We start from the raw sequence: 22,306 nt of genomic DNA on the forward strand, positions 1-22,306 counted from the left end.
CAAGGGCCCCCCCACCCCGGCGCAGCCGTGCCCCATGCTGCCCTGCCACAGCCAGCTGCACGGCCCTGCAGGCAAGTGGCACAAAAGCAGCGGGGGGGGAGGCCCTTGCACATGGGACAGCGGCCACCACTGCACCGCCATCACTGCTGCCGCACCCCACACTGCCTTCCGGTGGGGGGAAGCCCCAAGCCAGCTTCCCCCCAATGCCTGAAGTGACAGGATCCGTAGTATTCAGGGAAGGTTCTTAGAACCCCTATAACAGTAATAAAAGCAAAAGCTTTGTTATGCCTTTTTAGGGGGATTTTGTAATGCAGGGTTATACAACTCAAACTCTTAGTGCCACTTAAAGTGCACTTTCCACTGCAGGGCCCTCACTTGTGGGAACTGCTCTGATCAGCTATATGCTGTCAGCACATTTCTAAGCTCAATAGTGCACGTGAAGTCTCATACACAGATGAATGAATCATTGTGTGGGGAAGATGGAGAACTTGCTGTTTTGCTTTTCAAATTCTTTTTTGTTTAACATAATATTTTCATAAAGAATTATGGCAAGCCACTGAGGTTGCACTGGCAAGCTGCATGTTATAGATACCTCTGTCATAATGAATTTTTGCTTGTTTTTTTAGGAGTAGGTTTGGCCAAAAGAAAAATCCTATGCTACGAGACCCATCTCCTGGAAAAAAATGCAAGGTAGGTACACACCTGAGAACCTTACTTTCAGTAACTGATGTAAGTAAAACCTCTTAGCTCTAGCTCTTCAGAATGTATGTCTCGGAAACAGTTGTCATTATTCAGTATCAGTGACAGCCAAATTTTTTGGTAAGCATGCTACACATTAAGCCCAACACCCTCCCTAAGTGCCACTTCAATCCCCTTCCCCCATCCAGTCTACTGCTCTGCTTGCTGCTGCCTGCCTTTTGTTTCCTGCCTTATTTACCTTTTTTGATATCTGCTGCCTCTTTTTGCCACTGTGCTGCCTGCCCCCTCCCTGATCTGCTATTTGCCACACACAGGTTGGCCACCCCGGTCTTATGCAGAATTCCGATAAGTTTGAAAAGTCTTCAAGTATGCCTAAATAATTTCCTCCCCACCCCCCAAAAATGTAGCATCGTAACAAATCTAATTGAGATGAAATTGTCTTGGGCCCTTACTACGTTACATATATTATACGGTTAACTGGTGAATCACACAATAAATTCAAACTAACCATACATGCAAAATAATTATTACATGATAAAAATGACTATCCAGCTATAAAAAGAGCCAACCAGCTATAAATTAGTGCTTGAAAGTGTGTAACAACTTTTATAGCTGGTTTCCAGCCAGCACTAGTTTGAATATGTAGCAAGGCCCTTGGATTCATCGTGTTCTGTTTACTTTCATTTGAGACCCAGAGATCTTTGTAGTTTCCTAGTTAGTGAAATACAGAATTGAGCTAAGATAACACCGTATTGATTCTGGTGTGTATTACTTGATGTAGCTGTCTTCTACAATTTTTTGTTAGTTTTTTTTAATTTACATGGCAGGGAGATTTAATTAAGAAAGTTGAGTGAATTTCAAAATCCATCTTTTTCCAAACTGTGTTTCTTTGCAGGAGGTTGATAATATAAAGAAAGAGAATATGAAGAAGAGCGTTTCCAGCATGCATTTTGATGGGAAAACGGAAGCAGGAGAGTCATCATCCAGTGTACTAGATTCATCATCTTTGTTAGCTAAGATGAGGGCTAGGAACCACCTTATATTACCTCAGAGGACAGAGAACGAAGGCATTGAGAATCATCAGCAAGCTTCTGCTCCTCTTCCAGCCTCAACAGAGCATGATGACTTGCTAGTGGATGTTCGAAACTTTATTGCATTCCAGGCTTGTGTAGATGGACAGGCCAGTACTCAGGAGATACTGGAGGCATTTGAGTCCAAGTTATCGTCAGCACAGTCTTGTGTCTTTCGAGAACTTCTGAGAAATCTTTGTATTTTCCACAGAAGTCCAAATGGTGAAGGTATTTGGAAATTAAAGCCAGAATTCCGCTGACTCTTTGGTCAGGGGTCCACCTGTGCGTAAACCAAGACGGTTTCCAAGGATTTTTTATTTATCTTTTAAAAGGGGGGATTTTATTGTGTTTAATATTTTAATTGCTAACTTGCACAGCATGGTGCCACACTTAAAAATCTGCCTTAGTGAAGAGGCATAATGACAGATTTCTTCTTTATACTATTTATATGAAAGTGTTACCTACCTCACAGTTAAAACAATACAAAAAGCAGCATCTTTATTTTCAAAGAATCTGAATATAAATGCACTGGGGACCACGCTAAGTTCTTATTGCAGTAAGAACCATGGATGTTGTCATATTTTAGCCAATTTATGTGAGATTCAATGAGTTATTCTGTCTTTTATATTCTGTACATTACTTGAATGGTCATATGGAGACACAGCATGCTGCCAAACAGATATTAATAATGAATGGGTAAGGTAGTATGTGAAGGTAATTTCTTTATACTGATATCAAGAAATCACTGTAAGGGAATAAGGGGATTTGCTTGTTGGGGTGTGCTGGCAAAATCAGAAGCAATTAATGTATGAAATTTGACATGTATCAGTAATTAACCTGGGGAAAAACTTACTGCCATAAAAGTTTAATTGCAATAATAGAGAGCCTGGCAGAGCATCTGCATGACTTGGGAGAGACTGGTAATGGGTTATAAAAGAACCCTTTTATCCATTCAAATCCAGCCTCAGCCCCCTCACATTTAACTGCTATAATACTTACTAACATAGAAGTCAATTAAGATGTTAGTGAAAAGCCTGTCTGGTAATGAAGTTTGGTTCATGTTGGTATATTGTGGCTCTTGTTTCCATTAACATAAAAACTTGCCACACTTGGCACTAATTGTTTACCTGTTTTCAGTCTCAAGAAAGTCTAAGAAGTGAATTGGCTATGGAGGTCGTGCTATCATTAATCATTATGCCTGTAGGTACAATCATTACAGGTAAAGGTTGAGGAATATTTTGAGTGTCATATTGTTCCTGTTCTGTAGATAAGAAGAAATCTTAAGTCTCCATGGCTGCTAGGCCAGCAATAAATGAATTTGAGGTTTAAAAAAAAAATGTACTAATTGTAGTAAAGCTAACTTTTATACTGGGCAGTGCCTGCTTGCATCTGTTCTCAAAATGCCAGTGGGCTAGACAGAAAAATCTTAGTGGAAAACTTGCAAGAATGCCATTTTGTAAGATCCTTGCAGCAGCAGTGGGAAGTTTAATGTATAAATTAAACAAAAAATGGCCACATGCCACCAGTGACTTCCTTCTCCCTGTCGCTGTACCAAAGCTGATCAGCTTTAGAGCTTTGTTTCCATGTATTAACAATAGGCAATTTCTATTCAGTTTCCCAATAAAATACAAGAACAAGCAAAGTGTAAGGGTGAGTGGTGAAGTAAGAATAAAAAGTTCTTTTCTTGCTCTGGAACAAGCAGAAAAATAGCCCTTGAGCTTTTTCCAAGTCTTCTGCTTACATTTTACCTGGAAGAAGTTTTAAAAAAGTCATTTTTTGTTTGGAACAGTCCAGAAATGAAATGTAAACTTCTTGACTACAGCAAAAATGTGAATGTGACTTCTAAATATCAGAATTCAGGTGCCCTAATTCAAATACTTTCAGTCTTTAAGGCATAGTTCCTCTTCTAAAAAAAGTAGAAGTCTGTAGTTTTCTCATCTCATTTGACTTTTTTTTTTTTGATGAACATGGACCTGTACATAACTTTAACTCTTCAGCCTTTATAAGCTTAATAAAATGTCAATAGAATGAAACAAACACCTCTTAGAAGAGTGCTTTATCTCCAGTCTTTTTTTTTTGCTGTTAGGTTATCTTTTCAAGCCTGAACTTATGTTGTGCTTAATTCAGATTAAGAATTGTAATGGTTTTTCATGTCAATTGAAAGTGAAAAATCCTAGCATTCTAAGTTTCTTTCTAACCGTTAATTTAAGGAGGATTTTTAAAGATTGAATAAGCATTTTCTGAAACACTGTCCTGTCCATTTTGGCCAAGGGGACAGAATAAGGAACAACATTCTTAAATTGCAAAAAGGGAACTTTACATGGAATATTAGGAAGAACTTTCTCATTATTAGATGGGTTAAGCACTGGTACAGCCTTCCTCGAGAGGTTGTAGAAGTTTAAGAGCAAGATAGATAAATATTTGTCTTAGATGGTTTAGACAGGGATGATCCTGCCTCGATCAGAGGTAGTACTAGATCACCTCTTGAGGTCCTTCTCAAGCACTACTTTTCTGTCATTCTGTAAAATGAAGAGAAGTTCAATTTTGAAAGTAACTTTAGGCACTAAACCCACCTCTCCATGTTACAGCTATTGTGCAATTAATGGGTTAATTGTGCAATTATACTAAGACCAGCTACACATGCAGAGTACTTATCGCACCGTAACAAGTTCAAACCAGCTATAAAGATAGACCTCACATATGTGTACTAACTTCATAGCTGGTTGCTATCCAGCTTTAATTTGCATGTGTAGCAGGGTTTCCCCTGCAGGTGGGGACCCAGTAAGGTGATGGGGCTCTCAGCCACAGGGGTGCATCCTGCCCATCTGAGACCGGAAGTCCAGCAGCTGAGGAGACTCTAAGCCCCTGCACTGCCTGGCAGCTGTGGGACTCTGGGTCCTGCCAACCATAAGGTGAACCTGCAATTTCCCAGCCCTGTGGGGCTCCACACACCCACGGCTGGGAATTCGCAGCAACTGCGATCTCCCACCCATGGGGGGTGGGGACTCCACAGTTGCTGGGGTTAAGAGTCCCATTAGCTGATGGGACTCACAGCCCTGGCTGCATTTAGGGCACAGGTGAGGCTGAGAGTCCTGTCAGCTGCAAGAATTTGCTATTTGCTGGTGCAAGGGGAGTCCAGGATGGCAATCTTGGGATCTCCCTGTTCCAGCAATAAGGCATGAGAGGATCTTATGCTTGATGCTGCAGTCATGCCTCCTGCCATGCACATCACAGCAGGAGGCACAATCATGTAGGTCGTATGTTGGATCCTATCATGCTTTTACCTGCATGTGTAAAGGGGGCCTTAGGAATCTAAAATGAAAGTCTGCAGGACTAAAAGGGTTTATTCAGACATGATATTCATTCTGGAATAAGGAAGGGGGCAAATATAAAGGGGAATATACCTATTATGAAATAACCTCATTTGTGTGAATTCTTATTCCAGAATAAGAGTTTGGATTCTTTTGATTTAGCTCAGGGAAAGGGCTATATGTTGCCAGCATAGCTCATGCTGGAGGGCAGGGAGGCGCTGCATGTTGCAGGCAGTGGGCTACATGGCACTAGTACAGTGCAGGGAATCCTGCAGAGGTGGCCACCCCTCAGTATGTGGCCCTGCCTTTTGTGGCCCAAGGGCTGCACACCAGCACCATGTGCAAGCCCTGGGTGTGTCAGAGTTGGATAGCCTTGCCTGATTTAGCTTAATGTACATTCAAAACCATCTCTTCCGTACATAGAGTTATTCTGGAGTGGCCTATTCCAGAATAATACCATGCATAGATAAGCACTTACATTCCTAAGTCTCTTTTCAAAATGTGGCTTGGAGATCTAAATGTACGTAGGCTGTGTACATAAATGTCTCTTTTGAGACAGGGTTGTGCAGGGGTCAAAATACACATGGCTCAATAGATATTAACCTTCCAAATTGTATTGCTGCACCTCTGCCAGTAAGTGGTGAGCAAGAGTACGCAGCCTGGCCAGCCTATCCCAGGAATGACTCACAATAATCCACTCATGTCCATCTTCCAGAAAAAAGCAATAGCATATTTTATCCCACAAACTTCAGAGGGACTTGAAATGGAACAACAGATTTGCATGTTTGTAGGATCCCAGGACAAATACAATGTCAATTTACATCCTTAGAAAAATTCAGCATATACCCACATTTTCAGTTCAAGAACATAAATGCCACATTGAGTCAGAGCAGTGGTCCATCTAGCCCAGTATCTTTGGCAACAAGCTATACTTTAGAGAGAGAACACTGAACAGGATATATGTAGGGCAGTAGTGCCCAACTGTCTGGCCCTGAGCACCACGTAAGTGGCACAAGGCCAATTCACAGACAGAATCGCATGTGTGGGTGGTACATAGGCTTGGTCTATTTGTGTGACCCTGTGTGCTGGTCTGATTCCATGCACCCAGATCTGGCACTGCCCATGCACAGGACCATATTATCTAGCCTGCAAGGCTCCCCACGGGTCGACAAATTCAGTGTCAGGGAAGCAGCAACTGAGGCTGCTACCACTGCTGACAAATTTTTGCATCAATGGGTAGCCTGGCAAGTTGGTTGACTTGAAGGTTGAGCACCACTGATCTATAGCGATTTTGTGTTCATTACCAGGGATCCAGGTTTTCCATTTCCCATGGAAAAAAGGAGTAAACCATGGATTTTGCCTTTTACCAGAGGCAAATGCGTATTTCTCATTTTACCAGAGAAACCCACGGATTTTAACAGAGAAACCCACGGATTTTGCCGTTTTGCAATGAGCTTCCTGCAGGCTAGGAGGGAGTGTGAGGAAAGCAGAAAGACAGGGGTGCCACATCCATAGACATGCATGTGGCTCCAAGCAGTCTGCAGAGAAGCTCTAATAGGTAAGTGGGGTGGGGGAAAGGGGGATTGAGGCTCCTGTAGGGAGGGAGCTGGGCAGGGCTGGGGCCACGGGCAGGTGGGGTTTGGGGCCCAGGGATGAAATGTATAACTACAGGGCCCCAGCAGGGAGCAGGATGGGGCCACAGGTGGCTCGTGATGCGGAGGGGAAGGGCCACTGGCACGTGCACTCCCAGGGGGCAGGGGAGACCCGCGCCCCCCAGATCTGTACTGAGGGCAGGTACAGGCTGTAGGCTTGAGCTCCCATTCTGCTTCCCTCCTCCAGAGCCTCCCCACCCTGATGGGCATGACCCAGTACAGCTGGGGACAGCTGGGTGGTGTGGAGATTCCTCGCTGACATGCACTTACCTCCTCTTCCCCCTTCCGCACTTACCTCCTCTTCCCCCTTCTCCCCGCCCCCACCCCGCTGCCCTGGCAACATGCCTCCAGTGCTTGCCACTGCCCTCAATGCAGCCCTGCGCACAGGAGGTGCATCACCTGGGCAGGGGCAGCGACAGTGAGGAGGTTTTCTGCGCCAGGTCACAGGGGAGGAAAGCAGGGCAGCAGGGAACAGCAGCAAGCAGGGGGCATGCTGTTCCCTGCTGCCTTCACCCAGCGTGGCAGGGAGCTGAGAAGCTGCTTTAGAAAACCGCCTCGCCACTGCTTGTCCCCCCTGCTGCCCCAGCAACACACTTCCTGCACACGGGACTGCGCCTCACAAACCAGCAGGTGCTGGAGGAACATCACCAGGGCAGCAGGGGGAGGAAGCTTGCAGCGGTGAAGAATCCCTGCACTGCCCCACTGTCCCCAGCTGCACTAGGTCATGCCGCTGGGCTGGGGAGGCCCCAGGGGAAGGAAGCAGGGCAGGACCTTGGGCCTGCAGCCTGTGCCTGCCCCGGGTACAAATCTGGGAGGCATGGGTCTCTCCTGCCCCCTGGGAGTGCACACCGCAGCAGGGAACTGGCCCTCTCCCGGATGAGCCACCCATGACCCCATCCTGCTTCCTGCTGGGGCCCTGCAGCTGCGCATTGCAGCCTTGGGCCCCAAGCCCCTCCCAACTAGGCAGCAACCTCAGCCTGCGCCTGCCTTGGGTGCAGATCTGGGGGGCACAGGTCCTCCCTGCCCCCTGGGAGTGCACACAGTGGCGGGGAGCCGTCCAAGCCCACAGCAGAGGGAAGTGGAGGCAGGGGGCCATGGACCTGGGTCCATACCTCTGGCAGCTGGGGGTCCTTCTGGCAGGGCTGAGGGAGCAGGGGCTGTGGTGGTGGGGGGGGGCTTTAATTTTAATCTTGGATTTTGGGGGTTTAGCAGAGAATTTGTGATTTTATTTTTTTATCAGGGAAAACAAGGACCCCTTTTCATTACCCTTCTTGGCATCCACCATCATTGGTTTAGAGATGCCAGAGGATATATCTCTGACTGTTCTATTTAATAACAGCTATTAATAGATCTACCATCCACGTATTTGTCTAGTCTCTTTCTGAACCTGGTCATCTGCCTCTACAACCTCTTGTAGTTCCACAAGCTAACTACACGCTGTGTAAAAAAGGATTTGTCAGTTTTATACCTGTATCCTATTTTCAGTTGGTGCCCCGTAGTTCTAGTATAGAATCATAGAAAATTAGGGTTGGAAGGGACCTTGGGAGGTCATCTAGTCCAAACCCCTGCTCAAAGCAGGACTGTCCCCAACTACATCATCCCATCCAAGTATCCTGGGACTTGGTGAATAACTGCTGTCTATTCACTTTGTCCACATCCTTCATGATCATGTTAGACTTTTACTATATCTACCCTCAGCCTTCTTTTCAAAAGGAAGAGTCTTACCCTTTTTAGATTCTCTGGGTATGACAACTGCTCCATATCCCTACTCACTTTTGTTGTCCTTTTGTGGACCTTTTCTAATTCTACTACTTTATTTGTGAGATGTGGAGACCAGAACTGCACACAGTATTCAAGATGTGGGCATACCAAGGCTTTGGCCAGGCACATAGACATTTAGTTTGTCCTGGGGGAGTTGCTGCCTCCCCCGGAGAACCCATGAGTGTAGAGATGTTCAGGCTTTCTCTCCCAGAGTAAAACTACCCATTCCAAGAGAAAAATAACCTGGGAACAACCAGGGTTGAATCACTCCTAGGACAGTTCTCCTGGGAGAGTGAATGTCTGTACATGCTGTGGCTTCTCTCAGAAGAGCACATAGTCCTCCAGCATCTCCCTTCCTCCTCCCAGGGAGATAGTATGTCACTGGTTAGACTCTGCTACTCCAGCAAGGAGCAGAGCACACTCCTTCCACAATCCCCACATTATGCTGCAAGGAAATACAGGCTGACCATAGCCAGTTTGGGTCAGCCAATCAGGGCTGCCCTATGCAATGCTGCCATTTATTGCCAGGCAGACTACTGAGAAATGTGTTCACAGGGTCCTCCTCCCTCCCCGGTAGCAGAGTCTAGCCGGTTCCCTAGCCCTGGTTGCACAGTGTCAGCACTGCAAGCTCTCAAGGCCTGCATATTCAAATGTCTGTGTACACAGTTCTGGGTAAGTTTTTCTAGTAGAACAAACCTGGGAGAATTCTCCCAGATTATTTGAATGTGTATATGCAGTCTTTGTTTCAAAGTACTCCTTATGCAGAGTGGCCTTTATATTTTTCCAAAACTACGTTGGTTCTAAGAGTTAATCCACATGTGTTTTCGTGAGCAGAAAATGCAAATAATTGTCACAATTTAACAGGATCATGTGTTAAGAGAAATATATAAAACTATCTTACTGACAAAAACCATTCCAATAGGATATATTAACTAAAAACACATTTGCACAAAGAGCTACTACAGTACTAAAATATAATTTCTAGAACAGTATTACAAATTGGGTCCAACCCACCTTGTCCTCCTAAGGTTTGTGTACTTTACAAAGCTGCTACCACCACAGTTTTGCTGACAGAACTGTGGTAGCAATGCCTCCTAGTGAAGATGCAATATATAGCAGCTGCAGGGCAGTCGGTGTCTGCCAACTTTGCTAAACTGCTTTCCCTTACCACAGAGGTTCTGATGGCAGAAGCCTTCTTGCTGCAGAGCTCCATCAGCTCAAACAAATGACCTTTCATCCCCTAGCTAACAGAGCTCTTCCAGCAAAACTTTATAGTGTAGATCAAGCCTAAATTTAATGTGCAATCATCATTTGTGATCTACCTATCCAAAAAGCAAACAGTAGGAACATTATGTGAAGAAAGGGGGGAAACTCCTACAAATCCTGATTTTTCTGTAGGGAATTATGGTGATATGGACTGGATTTATTGGGTTAAATCCTCTCCCTTGCATTCTGTGGGAGATCAGATTAAATCATAATTTTCCCTTCTAGTTTAAACTATACATTTTTAAAAAGAAGTAGAGATTTATGCCTGCTTTTAATATGATGATTTGATCCACATCAGTATTTTGCCTCTACTGTGCCTTTTGCATAAACTAAACTGGATTAGCTGCACAACATGTTATGTCCTTTGTTCTGAAAGTTATATTATGCCCTGGAAGGAAAAAAAAAAAAGATTCCATCTAAAACTGTGTATATGCTACACCTCTTCTGAATAGGATGTGATGATAAATATGTCTATTACTGACAACAGTCCATCTGCATTTCCAAATAGATGTAAATAGGTGTTATCTATGGAAAAAAACATGCATCTCAAAAATGTTAGCAGTTAATGAAGTGTGGTGCTGTATCCCTCCTTGTGGATACATAGTGAGATTTGAATCTGCTAGTGTCTGAACTAACAAATCTGTTCAATCAGAAGAGAGCCTGGACTTTTTTTTTACATCCAGGTTCCTTGGCTATAAGCATTATGTAGCATGCAAGATGCAGGAAGTGATAGTAACACTACCTGGTACTGGTTACAACTCAGCTGAAGTGAATGAGAAGTTTTTCTCTTGCAGTTTTTTCAGATGATGGCTTGTGGGGTTGATAATTGGACTCTACAGTTTGAAATGTGCTTTCATAAAGCTTGATGAAAGGAGATATTGGTCTCTTTCTTTATTCTACCATCCAGCTCATGCTGGCCATGTCTACATGAGATATTTTACTGCATATTAGACTAAACTAATGCACAATTAAGTTTCACTTTATACATGTGCATGAGACTTACTCCGCAGTAAATTAAATGAATGCACAGTTTGCTAGTACTAAGAAATACAGGTACTAGATTAACAGTGCATTAGCTACTGCACTGTAGTGCACATGTAGATGCTGACCATGAGCAGTTTGCTCCTAATCACCCTAGGCCAGGGGTTTTAAACCTTTTTTAACCCCTTCAGTCTCGGTTTCAGCTTATGTACCCCCTTATATTTTCTTCTTATTTTTAATGGCATGGGGGGGCAGATTGAGACCCCCATGGTTAGGGAGGGGCTGGGGCAGGGACTGCATAGGTGGAAGGAGAAAAAATTATTTGGGGAAGGTGAGTGCACATGTGTGCATGCACCCCTCCCTCCCAACAGGTAAGTCTGGGAGGGGAAAAGGAATGGGCCATGGTGGGGGGAGAGCAGATCAAGGCCCCTGCTGTGAGGGGGGAAGCAGGGCACAGGCTGGGTTGAGTGCCCCCCCCCACCCAACAGGCAGGGTGGTGGGACAAGCAGAGTGGAGAAGTGGGGCCCCATCACCCCAAGCCTCCACTTGTCCCAGCACCTGGTCCAGCCTGCCCTGCCCCACATGCTGATCCTGGGACACATGCCCTCCCAGGGGTGTGCATAACAGCGGTGCTGGGTACAGGGGGCCAAGTGACAGGGGCTCACACATGGCAGCAGTCACCACCACCCTGCTTGGGCACGTATTGCCATGGCTTTGCAGGCTGCTGATTGGCCTCACACCCAATCGTGCAGCGCCAGGGGTGGGCACTGTGGTGGGCCAATAGGGGGAGGCTTATGTGCTGAGCCACCCACCTCACTGCGCCCAACCACCTACCAAGCTATGAGTGCCTCCCCAGGGGTGCCTCACATCCAGCCAACCCCCTTCCTGGAGCATACCCACAAGCCTGGGGCCCCACAGCTCCCCCCAGTTCTGGCACTGATTTGCTCCCAGCTCCCCCCGCAGGCACAGGCAGGGAGCAGGAGCCAAATGGGGCATGTCCTGTATGGGCAGTGACAAAGCTGATGGGATGGGGAAGGTCTCTGTGCCTGGCTCAGCACTCTGGGGACACTGAGCTTCCCCATCCCCTCAGCAAGCAACATGAGGGGGAATGCTCAGGAAACTGCTACCACCTGGCCACGGGTTATTGCCCCAAGCCAGCACTGCCAACTTGGGCTGTGATCCTAAGTTCCATATAGCTGGGAGCTGCCCCCTGTACCTCCTGCCCCTTCTCTCTCCCCCACGCCCCCCCCCCTAAGCCCAGGCTTGACCCCTGTGCCCCCTTCTGGCCCAGGTCTGGCACCGGGGGAGCCTGGAGCTCCCCTGGCTGCTTCAGGGGGGCAAGAGCAGCCTTGGATTCAACTATTCCCAAGAAGAACTGGGATTGTTTAGTCTGGAAAAGAAAAGACTGAGGGGACATTTGATAACAGTCTTCAAATACCTGAAGGGTGGTTATAAAGAAGGTGGTGATAGACTATGTGATTACAGATGACAGGACAGTCTTAAATTGCAGCAAGTGAAATTTAGAGTGGATACTGAGATGAACTTTCCAACCATGAGGTTGGTTAAACACTGGAACAGGTTGCCTTGAGAGACTGTAAAATCTCCATCATTGTAAGATTTTAAGAGCAGGTTAGACAAACATTTGTCTGGAATTGTGTGTCAGGGATTGATACTGCCTTGATATGGGGTTGGACTGCATGAATGACCTCTTGGGCTCCCTTCCAGCCCTATTTGTCTATAATTCTATCGGTTGACTCTATTATTTTTCATACCTACCAACTACGTAAACTTGACACTGGGCACATCTACACATGCTGCCCATGGCACAGTTGTTACTGCGCCATCATTTAGTACTTTCTTTAGGAAGCCATTACTGCACTGTCCCAGCAGTGCACAGTTACTTAGACCAGCTACGTTGTCGTAGTGATGTGCTATAATGAAGTAGCTTGTCACTACAGTGATGTAGTGGCAACAGCACAGTTTGTGCCTGCCATAGCAATGAGCTACATTGCCGTGGTGCAGCACTACAGTGACGTAACATCATGTGTAGATGAACCCACTGAGTGGCAGAAATTTATTGCCACCGTTTTTGGTTAAAAAAAAAAAAGCCTTTGTATGTCTTTTGCTAAGACTGATCCTAAAAGAAACCTACTCTTTGCAGTGTGAAACTATTGGTTGTCTATGCAGAAATGCCATAGAGGAGCCTGCAGAGGTAGCCCCGTGCTGTGAAATGAATAAGATTTAAAAAGCAAAGTCTGAAAGCTGCAGGAAAACAAGTAATGTCTTGCTGTAATAAAAATATTACATATTTCTAAGAAGAAATACACTCCTTTTCTGGAGGAGCAGAAAACATCCTAGGAACCATCACAAATCCAGCAAAACTGCAAGCTTTCAGAAGATAAGATGCAACTTGTTGGGAAAAGTTATAAAACAGCATGATTGTTTGTCATAATTAAATTGTTCAAACAGTCTTAAAAACAGGACTTGGAAAAAACAACAGGGAAACACAGGCAAAACTCTTTCAAGGAAGGCGTAGCAGAAAAGGGCTGGCACTAATGAACTATTGGTGCAAAACAAATTCTTGTAGAACTGATCCATCACATGCCAGAAGCAAAATAGTGTTGGGCTGTCTCACTATTTGGATGTGAGACCTCCGTGGAAACAGCTAACTGCTGCACGAAGTGACGTTAGTGGCTCCATAGGAAGTATTTTTTCTTGAGTCAGCACTCCAGCAATGCCACGTAGTGCCAGGAAGCCTGCATTACTGCCTCTAGTGTCTTTCTGATGGAGGGGTAAAAAGGAGTTCTTGAGGAACTGTAATAGGGAACAGTCTAAAGAAAATGTATGCTCAGGAACCAGCATATAAATTAGGAGAAAGCTTCCTCAGGAAAGGGTACTTATATAGAAGACATGGTGTAAAAAACAAAACAAAAAACCTCTCTCCTACATAAATTATTTATGCTCTTCTCCCTGCCCCTGGTTCAAAGCGAATACTGAATTTACTCCTCTCAACTCAGTGGCCCCTCCATCCAAAATTCACTAAAGGATTACTATTCCAAGAAAGGCAACAGGGTCAGTATTCTTCATCATTCTAACCTGCTCATGTGGTGCAGTCTTGTTCCTTCAGCCATGACTTTGTGAATTTATGCTCAACCCTTGAGAATTTAAGTTGAGAAGATTCTAAGCAGAGAGAGAAGCATGTTTAACCTCCCCACTAAGGGAGTTGTTCACCTGAAGAGACCATTGCAGTCTAGTTTAGATACTCCCACCTCTATCCACTCTGAAATGCAGAGTAAGGTGGCTGTTCAGCTGTAATCACAAAAATTAGTGGTATTCTTGCTTTACTCTGTCCACACTAGCCACAGTGGAAGCTGCCCCTTATCTCCAGAGAAATAGCTAAGCAGGCTGTTCAAGAAGCAGAAAGTTAGTCTTCTTTCTAGCAAGAAAACTCATCTTACACTTGCTAAAGTTGGGGATGTGGAACTTGGACAGGAGAGAGGATAGCAGACAATTGCAGGCACAGAAAGAGATGAAGGCAAATTGCAGCCTTTTCCCCTCCTCTCTGATTGCTTTTAGTTGACTCCTGCTAGATGCCAGTTCAGCCCTGCAGACTGTTTTAACTCTAACTAAAAACATTAACTCAGGTGTGAAAATAACTTTCAGTGTAGCATTACATGTACTGTCAAGATGCTCAAGAAGGTTGGTTTTGTTTTATGAACCTGAAAGAGATGTACATTTAATTTGAATGACCACAGGATTAAAGAAACAACATCTTTCAGTATTTTTACTAGTGTGTTGTGTTTTTAATGCCTGATGTATGATTAGGGACTTATATAAATTCTGTTTTCAAGATCTTTGCAGAAGTGGCGGTTTCTGTAATCCCACAATTTTGCACAGAATCGCCTAAAAAGATAAAAGCTTGCCAGACTACAAAGAAAACATGGCAAACCCTGCAGCCATAGAGAATGTGGTTTGAGAGAGAGCTACTGAAAGGCTGAGCTTGTGATGTAGATTCAATGAGGGCACCAGTCAGGAAAGTGAAAGGGGTTCGGCACCATCTTTTAAGAAGCCAGAATCCGCAGTCTGAAGATGAGTGAAAAGAAATCCAAGAAAGCTAAATACATTTCAGTTCAGGATCTTATAAGGCAGTTCCCTATAGGAACCTTGCATGCAGATGGTGGTAAATTGTTCTCTTCATCATGCAAAATGACTCCGGATGTGTTGAGGAAAAATATCATTGATTGGCATTTAAAGTCCAAATATCATATAAAGCAAAAGGAAAGGCTGCAGAGGCTGAAGGTCAAAGCAAGAAATAAGTGATTATGTCCTCAATTTTTAAAAGAACCATGGAAAGCAGTCTGACAAGAAGAGAGGCTGCATTCATGATTGCTAACATTTCTCTGGAGAAAATTGATAACCCTAAATTACGGGACTGCTTGAACAAACATGTGCCAAATACTGATGGTTTCCCATGTGTGAACAATATTCACCAAGATTATCTACCAGGAGTATCTGCTTCCCATGTTCAGTCTATGAAATCTACATTAGCAATATGAATCAGCTTTAAATTGTAGTAGACCAGGGTGAGCAAAATGCAGCCTGTGGGCCGGATGCAGCCTGCTAAGCCATTCTAGCTGGTCCGCGGGGCCCCTAAAAAATTTAGAAAGTTAATATTTATCTGCACCTGGCTGCCTGTCATGCAGCCCTTGATGGCTTGCCAAAACTCAGTAAGCAGCCCTCCACCCAAAATAATTGCCCGCCCCGTAGTAGACAAAGCAACAAATGCCCAAGATAACTATGTTCTGCACATTTTATTTGTACCTGGGAGCTGGACAGACCATAACCTGCCCGCTTTTCAAACGCAGCCAGTTCACTTCACATCTGTCTTCTTTTATTTACCATGGCACAAACTGTAGTGAAGGCTGTTGTAAACTACGGTTTAGAATTTAACAAGATCTCAGCCTGATAATACAGTGAATATGTGCGAAGTTTTCTCTAACATGCTCCATGGAATGATGCCCAACACAAGTCATGTCACCTGCAATGTATATATCCTTGTTTTAGTAAGTGACATCTGCCGCGCACATTTTCCTGATGTAAATAGCTTGCTTTTCCTCTTTAAAAAAACAAAACATACAAACATTATCCAGGCCATAAGCTTCAATATAGAGAGTCCCTTGCCAATCCAAGTGGGGATCTACGTATGACACAACTGTGTCACTTCCACCAGAGTCGGTGGTTACAAGGTGGAATTCATGGTTTAACGCAGCTCATTACAATACAAAGAATATGAAGTCCTACCAGCAATTTGTGTTCAAGGAGCTTGAAATCACACCTGGCACACAGTGCATGCTTAAATTATGTCATCTCTTTAAGACAGGGCAACACTGAAGATAAAGTTAAGTTTGTGGCTGAAAATGTGATCTGGTTCATGGAGCTGTTAATGTAGTTCGAAAGTCAGCAGGCTTCGATGCACCAAGCACACAATAAGCTGATAGATTTGATAAGTTAGGTCGAAGACATAGCACTGCAGCAACTTTCAAACTGGCAACATGAACACAAGAACTGTTCCAAGCAATAGCTGTGAAGTTGTAGTTCAGTACTACAAGTACAAGCAGTCACTAGGACCATGGTTTAAACAACCAGCAACCTCTTATTTTAGTAGTGTTCATATTTTTTACCCCAATCAGGTGCCTTTTCTGAGTTTTGACCCTTAGCTATTGAAAACAAATCCCTGAATGGTAGAAAAAACATGACAAGGAGCATGCTGCTTACATGAACTTTGTCAGAAAGTGCTGGGTGCCTTTGACTGTGACTGTTTTGGGGTTCTGTTTCCCATTTATACAACTTGGCAAAATGTTGCCTTACCATTCCAACCAGTTCAGCAGACACAGAACGTATGACCTCAGTGTATAGACAAGTGTTCACACCAGACACAAAGGATGGGAGCTGCGACTGCTGGTAGATGCTGTATGTTAGCATTCAACAACTAACATGGATTGTTTCTATCAAGGTTAGCATTATTTAGTATTACTAAACTTTTTGTAAAATGCTAATAATAAATTATAGTGATATCAGTTACAGTTCATAATGTTCACAGTATATTTCAGTTTAATACTTAGATATACAATAATATGGTAATTGATTGATATTTTCCAGACTGTGCTATTTTTTAATTATTCCATGATTTTTTTACTCTTGGCCAATCAGCAGTAAGGGGTGGAGCCACTGGGGCCAATCAACCAGTCAGCAGTGGTGGGGGAGGGGGAATGGGACTCACTGGCAATTCATAAGAGGTGCATGCAGGTGCATGTGCACCCTGAGATTGGCGGTGCACCCCCTGAAAGAAGCACCACTGACGCTGCCAGCAGTGCCTGTGGAGGTCACTGCTTGCCACCCCTCCCCTCCCCCACCACCAACGTTGCCGGTGGTATCTGTGGGCAGTTGCCATGCCCCTCCATCCTCCGGGGCCACACATCATTCATGACAGGACTCGCCATGAAAAGACCACAAAATCAGCTCTGTACACCACAAGTGGCCCACAAAAATCCCTTTCTCTCACCACAATTTAGGTAGGTTCATATGTATGATATAGCAAAGTAACGCACATTCAACAGAATTATATTTGTTTTCATTTCAATCTTAAATTGAATAATAGAGCCCTAGGCCCCTAGCATATTAGCAAAGAATTTTTTTTTTACCTGGGCAAAAATCAGTTTTGCATTATATATGATGATGATGCACCACACCACTTTCAAAATCCTAGATCTATCCCTGGGAGGACATTACAAGGTCTGTCTCTTGTGTCCGTTGTTGTTCCTGAGAAGTTAGAAATATTAGCAATGAAAGGAAATGGGTAGCAGCATTGCTGTTAGAGATGCCTTAACCACATGAAAATGTTTTAAAATGGAAATATTTCCAGAGTATCTTGATCTGGGTTTCCGAGATGCTGAGTTCAGAGGACTCCTATTGAAATCAATGGAGTGTTCAAGCCAAAGTAGCTCTAGATGCCAAAAAAGCACCTTATTAATAACTTGCCAACTGAAATCCACAGACGAGATATAAACCCTTTCTCAGAGAAGTTCCTGACACCTTGAGCCAGAGCTTCAGAGATCTGTAAGTGCCTAAGTATCATTGGAAAAATATATTTCCACGGGACTTTCCTGCTCTGACCAGCCCCTACCATAGCTATGCAAACACCCCCACCCATAATACTCTGCACTTCAACAGTGTCTTTCATCAGATCTCAAAGCACTTGACATACATCAGCTAATGAAGTTTCATGCTTTCCACATTAGGTAGGGGAGCTCCCTTCCTATACATCCCTCCCTCATAACTATGCAAATATCATCTCCTGGTCACGGGTGGTTCTCTACAATAAGTACATTAATTAAATTTATAAGTGATGCTATATTGGGAGAATTCACAAACAAGGAGGAGCACAGAGAAAGTCCAAAGGGGCCAAGTAAAAGCTTGTCCAGTCCATGAAGGGGTTAGAGGACACAGTGCCTGTAATAACAAAGGAGTGGATTTAATAACCTAAGAGATCCCTTGAATTCCTGTTACACGCATAGGAAGGGAATACCCCAGTAAGGTTTGATCTGGCTAATTTTGTGCTCATGTGGGACAAGGTGAAAAAGACCTATGATGCCATCATGCCAAATGTAGGGGTAGCCAACCTGCAGTATGAGTGCCACAAGTGGCATGGGCAACTTCTCTGTGGCATGTGGCAGATCAGGGAGGGGATATGCAGCACAGAGAGTGCGTCTACATGTGCATTAATGTGCTTCTCCTAATGCAGATTAAATTTAGTACCGCCGAGGTAAGGTACTAAATAAATGAGCATTATGCTACCCTAATGCAAGTGATGCTTAATGCACAGTAGCCTATTTTACTGTGCATTAATGTAATTGCATGGGTTTTTTTACATAATGAGCAGTAAAATAGGCTACTACGCATTAAAGCAATATTTCTCAACCTGTGAGTTGTGACCCAAAAGTGGGTCACAAAAATATATGAAAGGGTCAAGAACAAACTTTAAAAATGGATTCTCCTTAAAGGAGAAAACCATAGGAAATTAGCTTTTCCCTTGTAGGCTGGCAGAGTTCCAGCCTGTGAGGGGCTGCTTAGGACCCCCTATGCCCCTCCTTCTGCCCCACACAGTGCAGTGGGCCAGGAGCGAGCGGCACTGGGTCGAGACTGGCCATTGATGTTTACAAATGGGTCCTTGTCCAAAAAAGGTTGAGAACCACTGCATTAAAGCACACATGTAAACATGCTCAGTAGCAGATGGGCAGGGAGCAGAAAGCAAAGTAGCAGATCAGCTAGGGAGCACAGGACAAGAAACAGAAAGTAGAGCAGCAGATTGTATGGGGAAAGGATTTGATTGGCACTTGGGGAGGATGCAGGGGTAATTTGTGGCATATCTGCCAAAAAGGCTAGCCTTCATTGCCAAACATGGATTCCACCTAATACAGCATGTGCTTCCAGATGAAATCCCATCAGCATGCATGCTGATGATCCTCAGGTTCTTTTCAGAGAAGCAAGATTTGCTTAGGTGCGCACAGCCGAGTCCTGCTTTTGTGTCTCCAATCTGTCCTAGGAGACCGAACAGAGGCTGAACCCTTCTGTGTTCGTTCAGGAAGGGGCGTAGAGCTCGCTGTGTTCTAAAAGACTTGGTAGTGCTGCTCCACAGAGGAACAGGGTGTTGTGCTCCCTGCCTCCAGCCTTCAGACTTAACTATTGTGGCCAGTCCACTGACTCCCATGAAGATGTAAAACAGATGGGTGCATTACCTCAGCTTCAGGTCACATTGTCTCCATCTTCTACCTGGCTGGTATTATGTACAGCAGGGGGAAGGACTTGGAGCTGGGAGGAGGGAAGGAAGAGCAGACTGGCCTGTTGGGGCTTTAAGACTGAGCCGATTGGATGCATCTTGTGGTCAAGTTGCTGAGTGTACCAGGCACAGCCCAGGGGTTGAAGCAAAGGTGGCTGCGAGTAGACTGTTCTCAGTGCTGGCAGGTGACAGAACAAGGAGCAATGGTCTCAAGTTGCATCGAGGGAAAGTTTAGGTTGAATACTGGGAAAAACTCTCACGAGGAGGATGGCGAAGCACTGGAACAGGCTACTCAGAGACGTAATGAAAGCTCCACCCATGGGGGTTTTTAAGGCCTGGCTTGACAAATCCCTGGCTGGAATGATCTAGTTGGGGCTGGTCCTGCTTTGAGTAGGGCTTTGGACTAGATGACTTCCAGAGGTCCTTTCCGTTTCTATAATTCTATGATCCTAAGACAAGGACAAAACCAGTATGTTAAATGAGTTGTGTAAAAGAGGGAGCCAAGAGTTAAAGGTCAGGAAAGCTTGAAACAACTATGACTCAATAGTTAATAATAAGGTACTAAACGTAAAAAAGCTGCACTAGCAGTAACCAGAGGGAGCAGGATTGCAGCAGAGTGAGGGCACACAGGAGCAGGACAGGCAATGTACCTGGTAGCTGGAAGCCTGTAATGCTCCTGTACATACAGCAGGAAAGGATGGAGGGAATTTGAGCTAGGAGAAAGGATAGTATATGGTCTCAAGGAAGCAATTGCCTGGGGAAGGATAATCCACGAAAGAACTGAGGGTCCAAGGCAGCACAAATTAAGGGCTGGGATGAAGGGAACCAGGGAAACCAGTGCTTCTGTTGCAGGAAGAAAATGTGGGCCGGATGAATAGGCACCTAGGAGACACGGACATCCACCATGCCTTCACACAGCCCAAAGCAAATAGGCAGCTAGCCACATCATTGACAACTCAGAAAAATCCAGGATACCCAATTTATTACATCACCTGCTAAAGACAAGTTCCCTGCAAGCCCTCAGAAATCCAGGCAGAATGACCTTAAAGTCCCCTTGTTCTTCCAATACTTACCCCAGGGTCAAAAAGCACTCGGATTCCATGTTCCAGAAGGACAGCTGAAGCCCAGAGTTTGAATGAATCGCAGAGAAGCACCTTGGCTGGAAGGGATCTGCAAGCCAGATCCCACGCCCAGCACGATGTCATCCAGCTAACAGGGCTCCCCATGGGTCTGGAAATTTGGTGGTGGGGAACTGGTGGCATAGATCCCCTGCTGCCAAATTTCCAGACTCATTGCAAGGCCCGGACCCTGTGCACCGGACTGATCACCCGATCCCAGAGTGCAGGGCCAGACAGAGGCACTGTTGGGCCTCTGGGCACAAACCAGGTGTAGTGCTAGGCCCCTGGAACCCAAATCTAGCAGCAAGGGGCAATGACTTGAAGGGGAACAAGTCAGCCCCCTGGAGTCCAATCCTGGCACATGAGCCCAGGGTGGGGGAGGGGAGTGAGGTGGCATCAGCCCCCCAGGGCCCAGACCTGGCACACAGGGCAGACTGGAGTGGCTCTGGACTCCTGGGGCCCAATCCCAGCAGGAAGGGTTTGGTGCCCAGGCCCCTAGAGCCCAATACCAATATGTAGGAATGGGAGTGGGTGGTTTGAGGCTCCCAGGGCCCAGTCAGGGTGCGAGGGATGGCAGCAGGCCCCTGGGACCCAATCACAGTGGGTGGGATAGGGAAGGGGCAGTGCTAGGCCTTAGGGCTGGATCCTGGCAGGCGGCTCCATCTGGCCCTAGGCTACTCATTTGGCCTGTGGGACCAAAAGGCTGAGCACCACTGATTTAACTGAGGAGCTAAGCTATAGTCAGCCTTGACACAACACAAGATATAGCTCCCTAATCTGCCACAGGTAAACCAGAGGGGCCACGGCACCCAACAACTTGGCAGTCCTACCGCTGAATTAAAAGTTGTTAATACGTGCTGAAGAGATCCTAGGCAGAGGGCCGCAGCCCCTGCTAGACGAAGGCAAAACCCCCTGCAGTCTGTACCAGTCTGACCATAGGGGAAAATTTCTTCCCGACCCCAAATACAGTGATAAGTCTGCCCCTGAGTGGAAGGGAAGGCCCTCTAGCCAGGAGCCTCCAGGTTGACAGCCCAGCTGGGGCATTGGCAGACAAGTCCCCAGCCTGGGCTGGAGCCATGGCTCTGAGGGCAGCTTTAAAACAGCTCTCTGCACGGGGGGTGGAAATCCCTCCCAGCAAAGCCGCAAGCCTGGGAAAGCCCCACAGGCACCCCTAGGCCCAGATCGTCCCCAGCCAGTGGCTGTCCAACCTCACCTGGAGCCCCTCCAGGGATGGGGTCCACCACATCCCCAGGCGGTCCCGCGGCTCTTACAATGACCAAGTCTTTCGGGCGGTCCAAGCTGATGGCTCCGGAACGACTTACCCAGGGCAAAGTGTGCGTCTGCTGCAGAGGCGGGAACTCGCGAGTCCCACCTGGGGGCCCCGGCAGGGCGGCGGCCGGGCCCGTTTGATGTTTGCAGGAGAGGGGAGGCGGCCCTCCCCCAATTGAGGGCCTGTATCTGCCTTTAACAGTCCTTAATTCTCGGCAATAGGAGCCGGGGCGTGGGTCGCACGCACATTCACCCAGCCAGGGAGGTGTTTGTTCGGGAAGAGCGAGGCCGCGGGATGGCAGCCCCGGGCGGGCGCGGAGACCCGCGCCCCCCGCACGCGCGC

The 22,306-nt window shown here is 45.8% G+C and overlaps 2 protein-coding genes across 3 annotated transcripts in view; both read left to right on the forward strand.

Moving 5' to 3' along the window:
- The window catches only part of ERCC6 (ERCC excision repair 6, chromatin remodeling factor), a 76,125-nt gene extending 72,319 nt beyond the window's left edge, over positions 1-3,806 (forward strand). For both annotated transcript variants that reach the window (XM_019555641.1, XM_019555642.1), the window contains 2 exons: positions 627-690; positions 1,595-3,806. In XM_019555641.1, the coding sequence (XP_019411186.1) occupies positions 627-690; positions 1,595-2,029 (499 nt within the window). In that variant the 3' untranslated portion in view covers positions 2,030-3,806. The remainder of the gene's footprint in view (positions 1-626; positions 691-1,594) is intronic.
- A 16,037-nt stretch (positions 3,807-19,843) lies between these two features.
- The window catches only part of LOC109323853 (bone morphogenetic protein 2-like), an 11,379-nt gene continuing 8,916 nt past the window's right edge, over positions 19,844-22,306 (forward strand). The window contains exon 1 of the mRNA XM_019555522.1: positions 19,844-19,876. Within this exon, the coding sequence (XP_019411067.1) occupies positions 19,844-19,876 (33 nt within the window). The remainder of the gene's footprint in view (positions 19,877-22,306) is intronic.

This window comes from Crocodylus porosus, unplaced genomic scaffold (genome assembly GCF_001723895.1).
Source record: "Crocodylus porosus isolate Cpor-Errol unplaced genomic scaffold, CroPor_comp1, whole genome shotgun sequence".
In the NCBI taxonomy this organism is placed as follows: Eukaryota; Metazoa; Chordata; order Crocodylia; family Crocodylidae; genus Crocodylus; species Crocodylus porosus.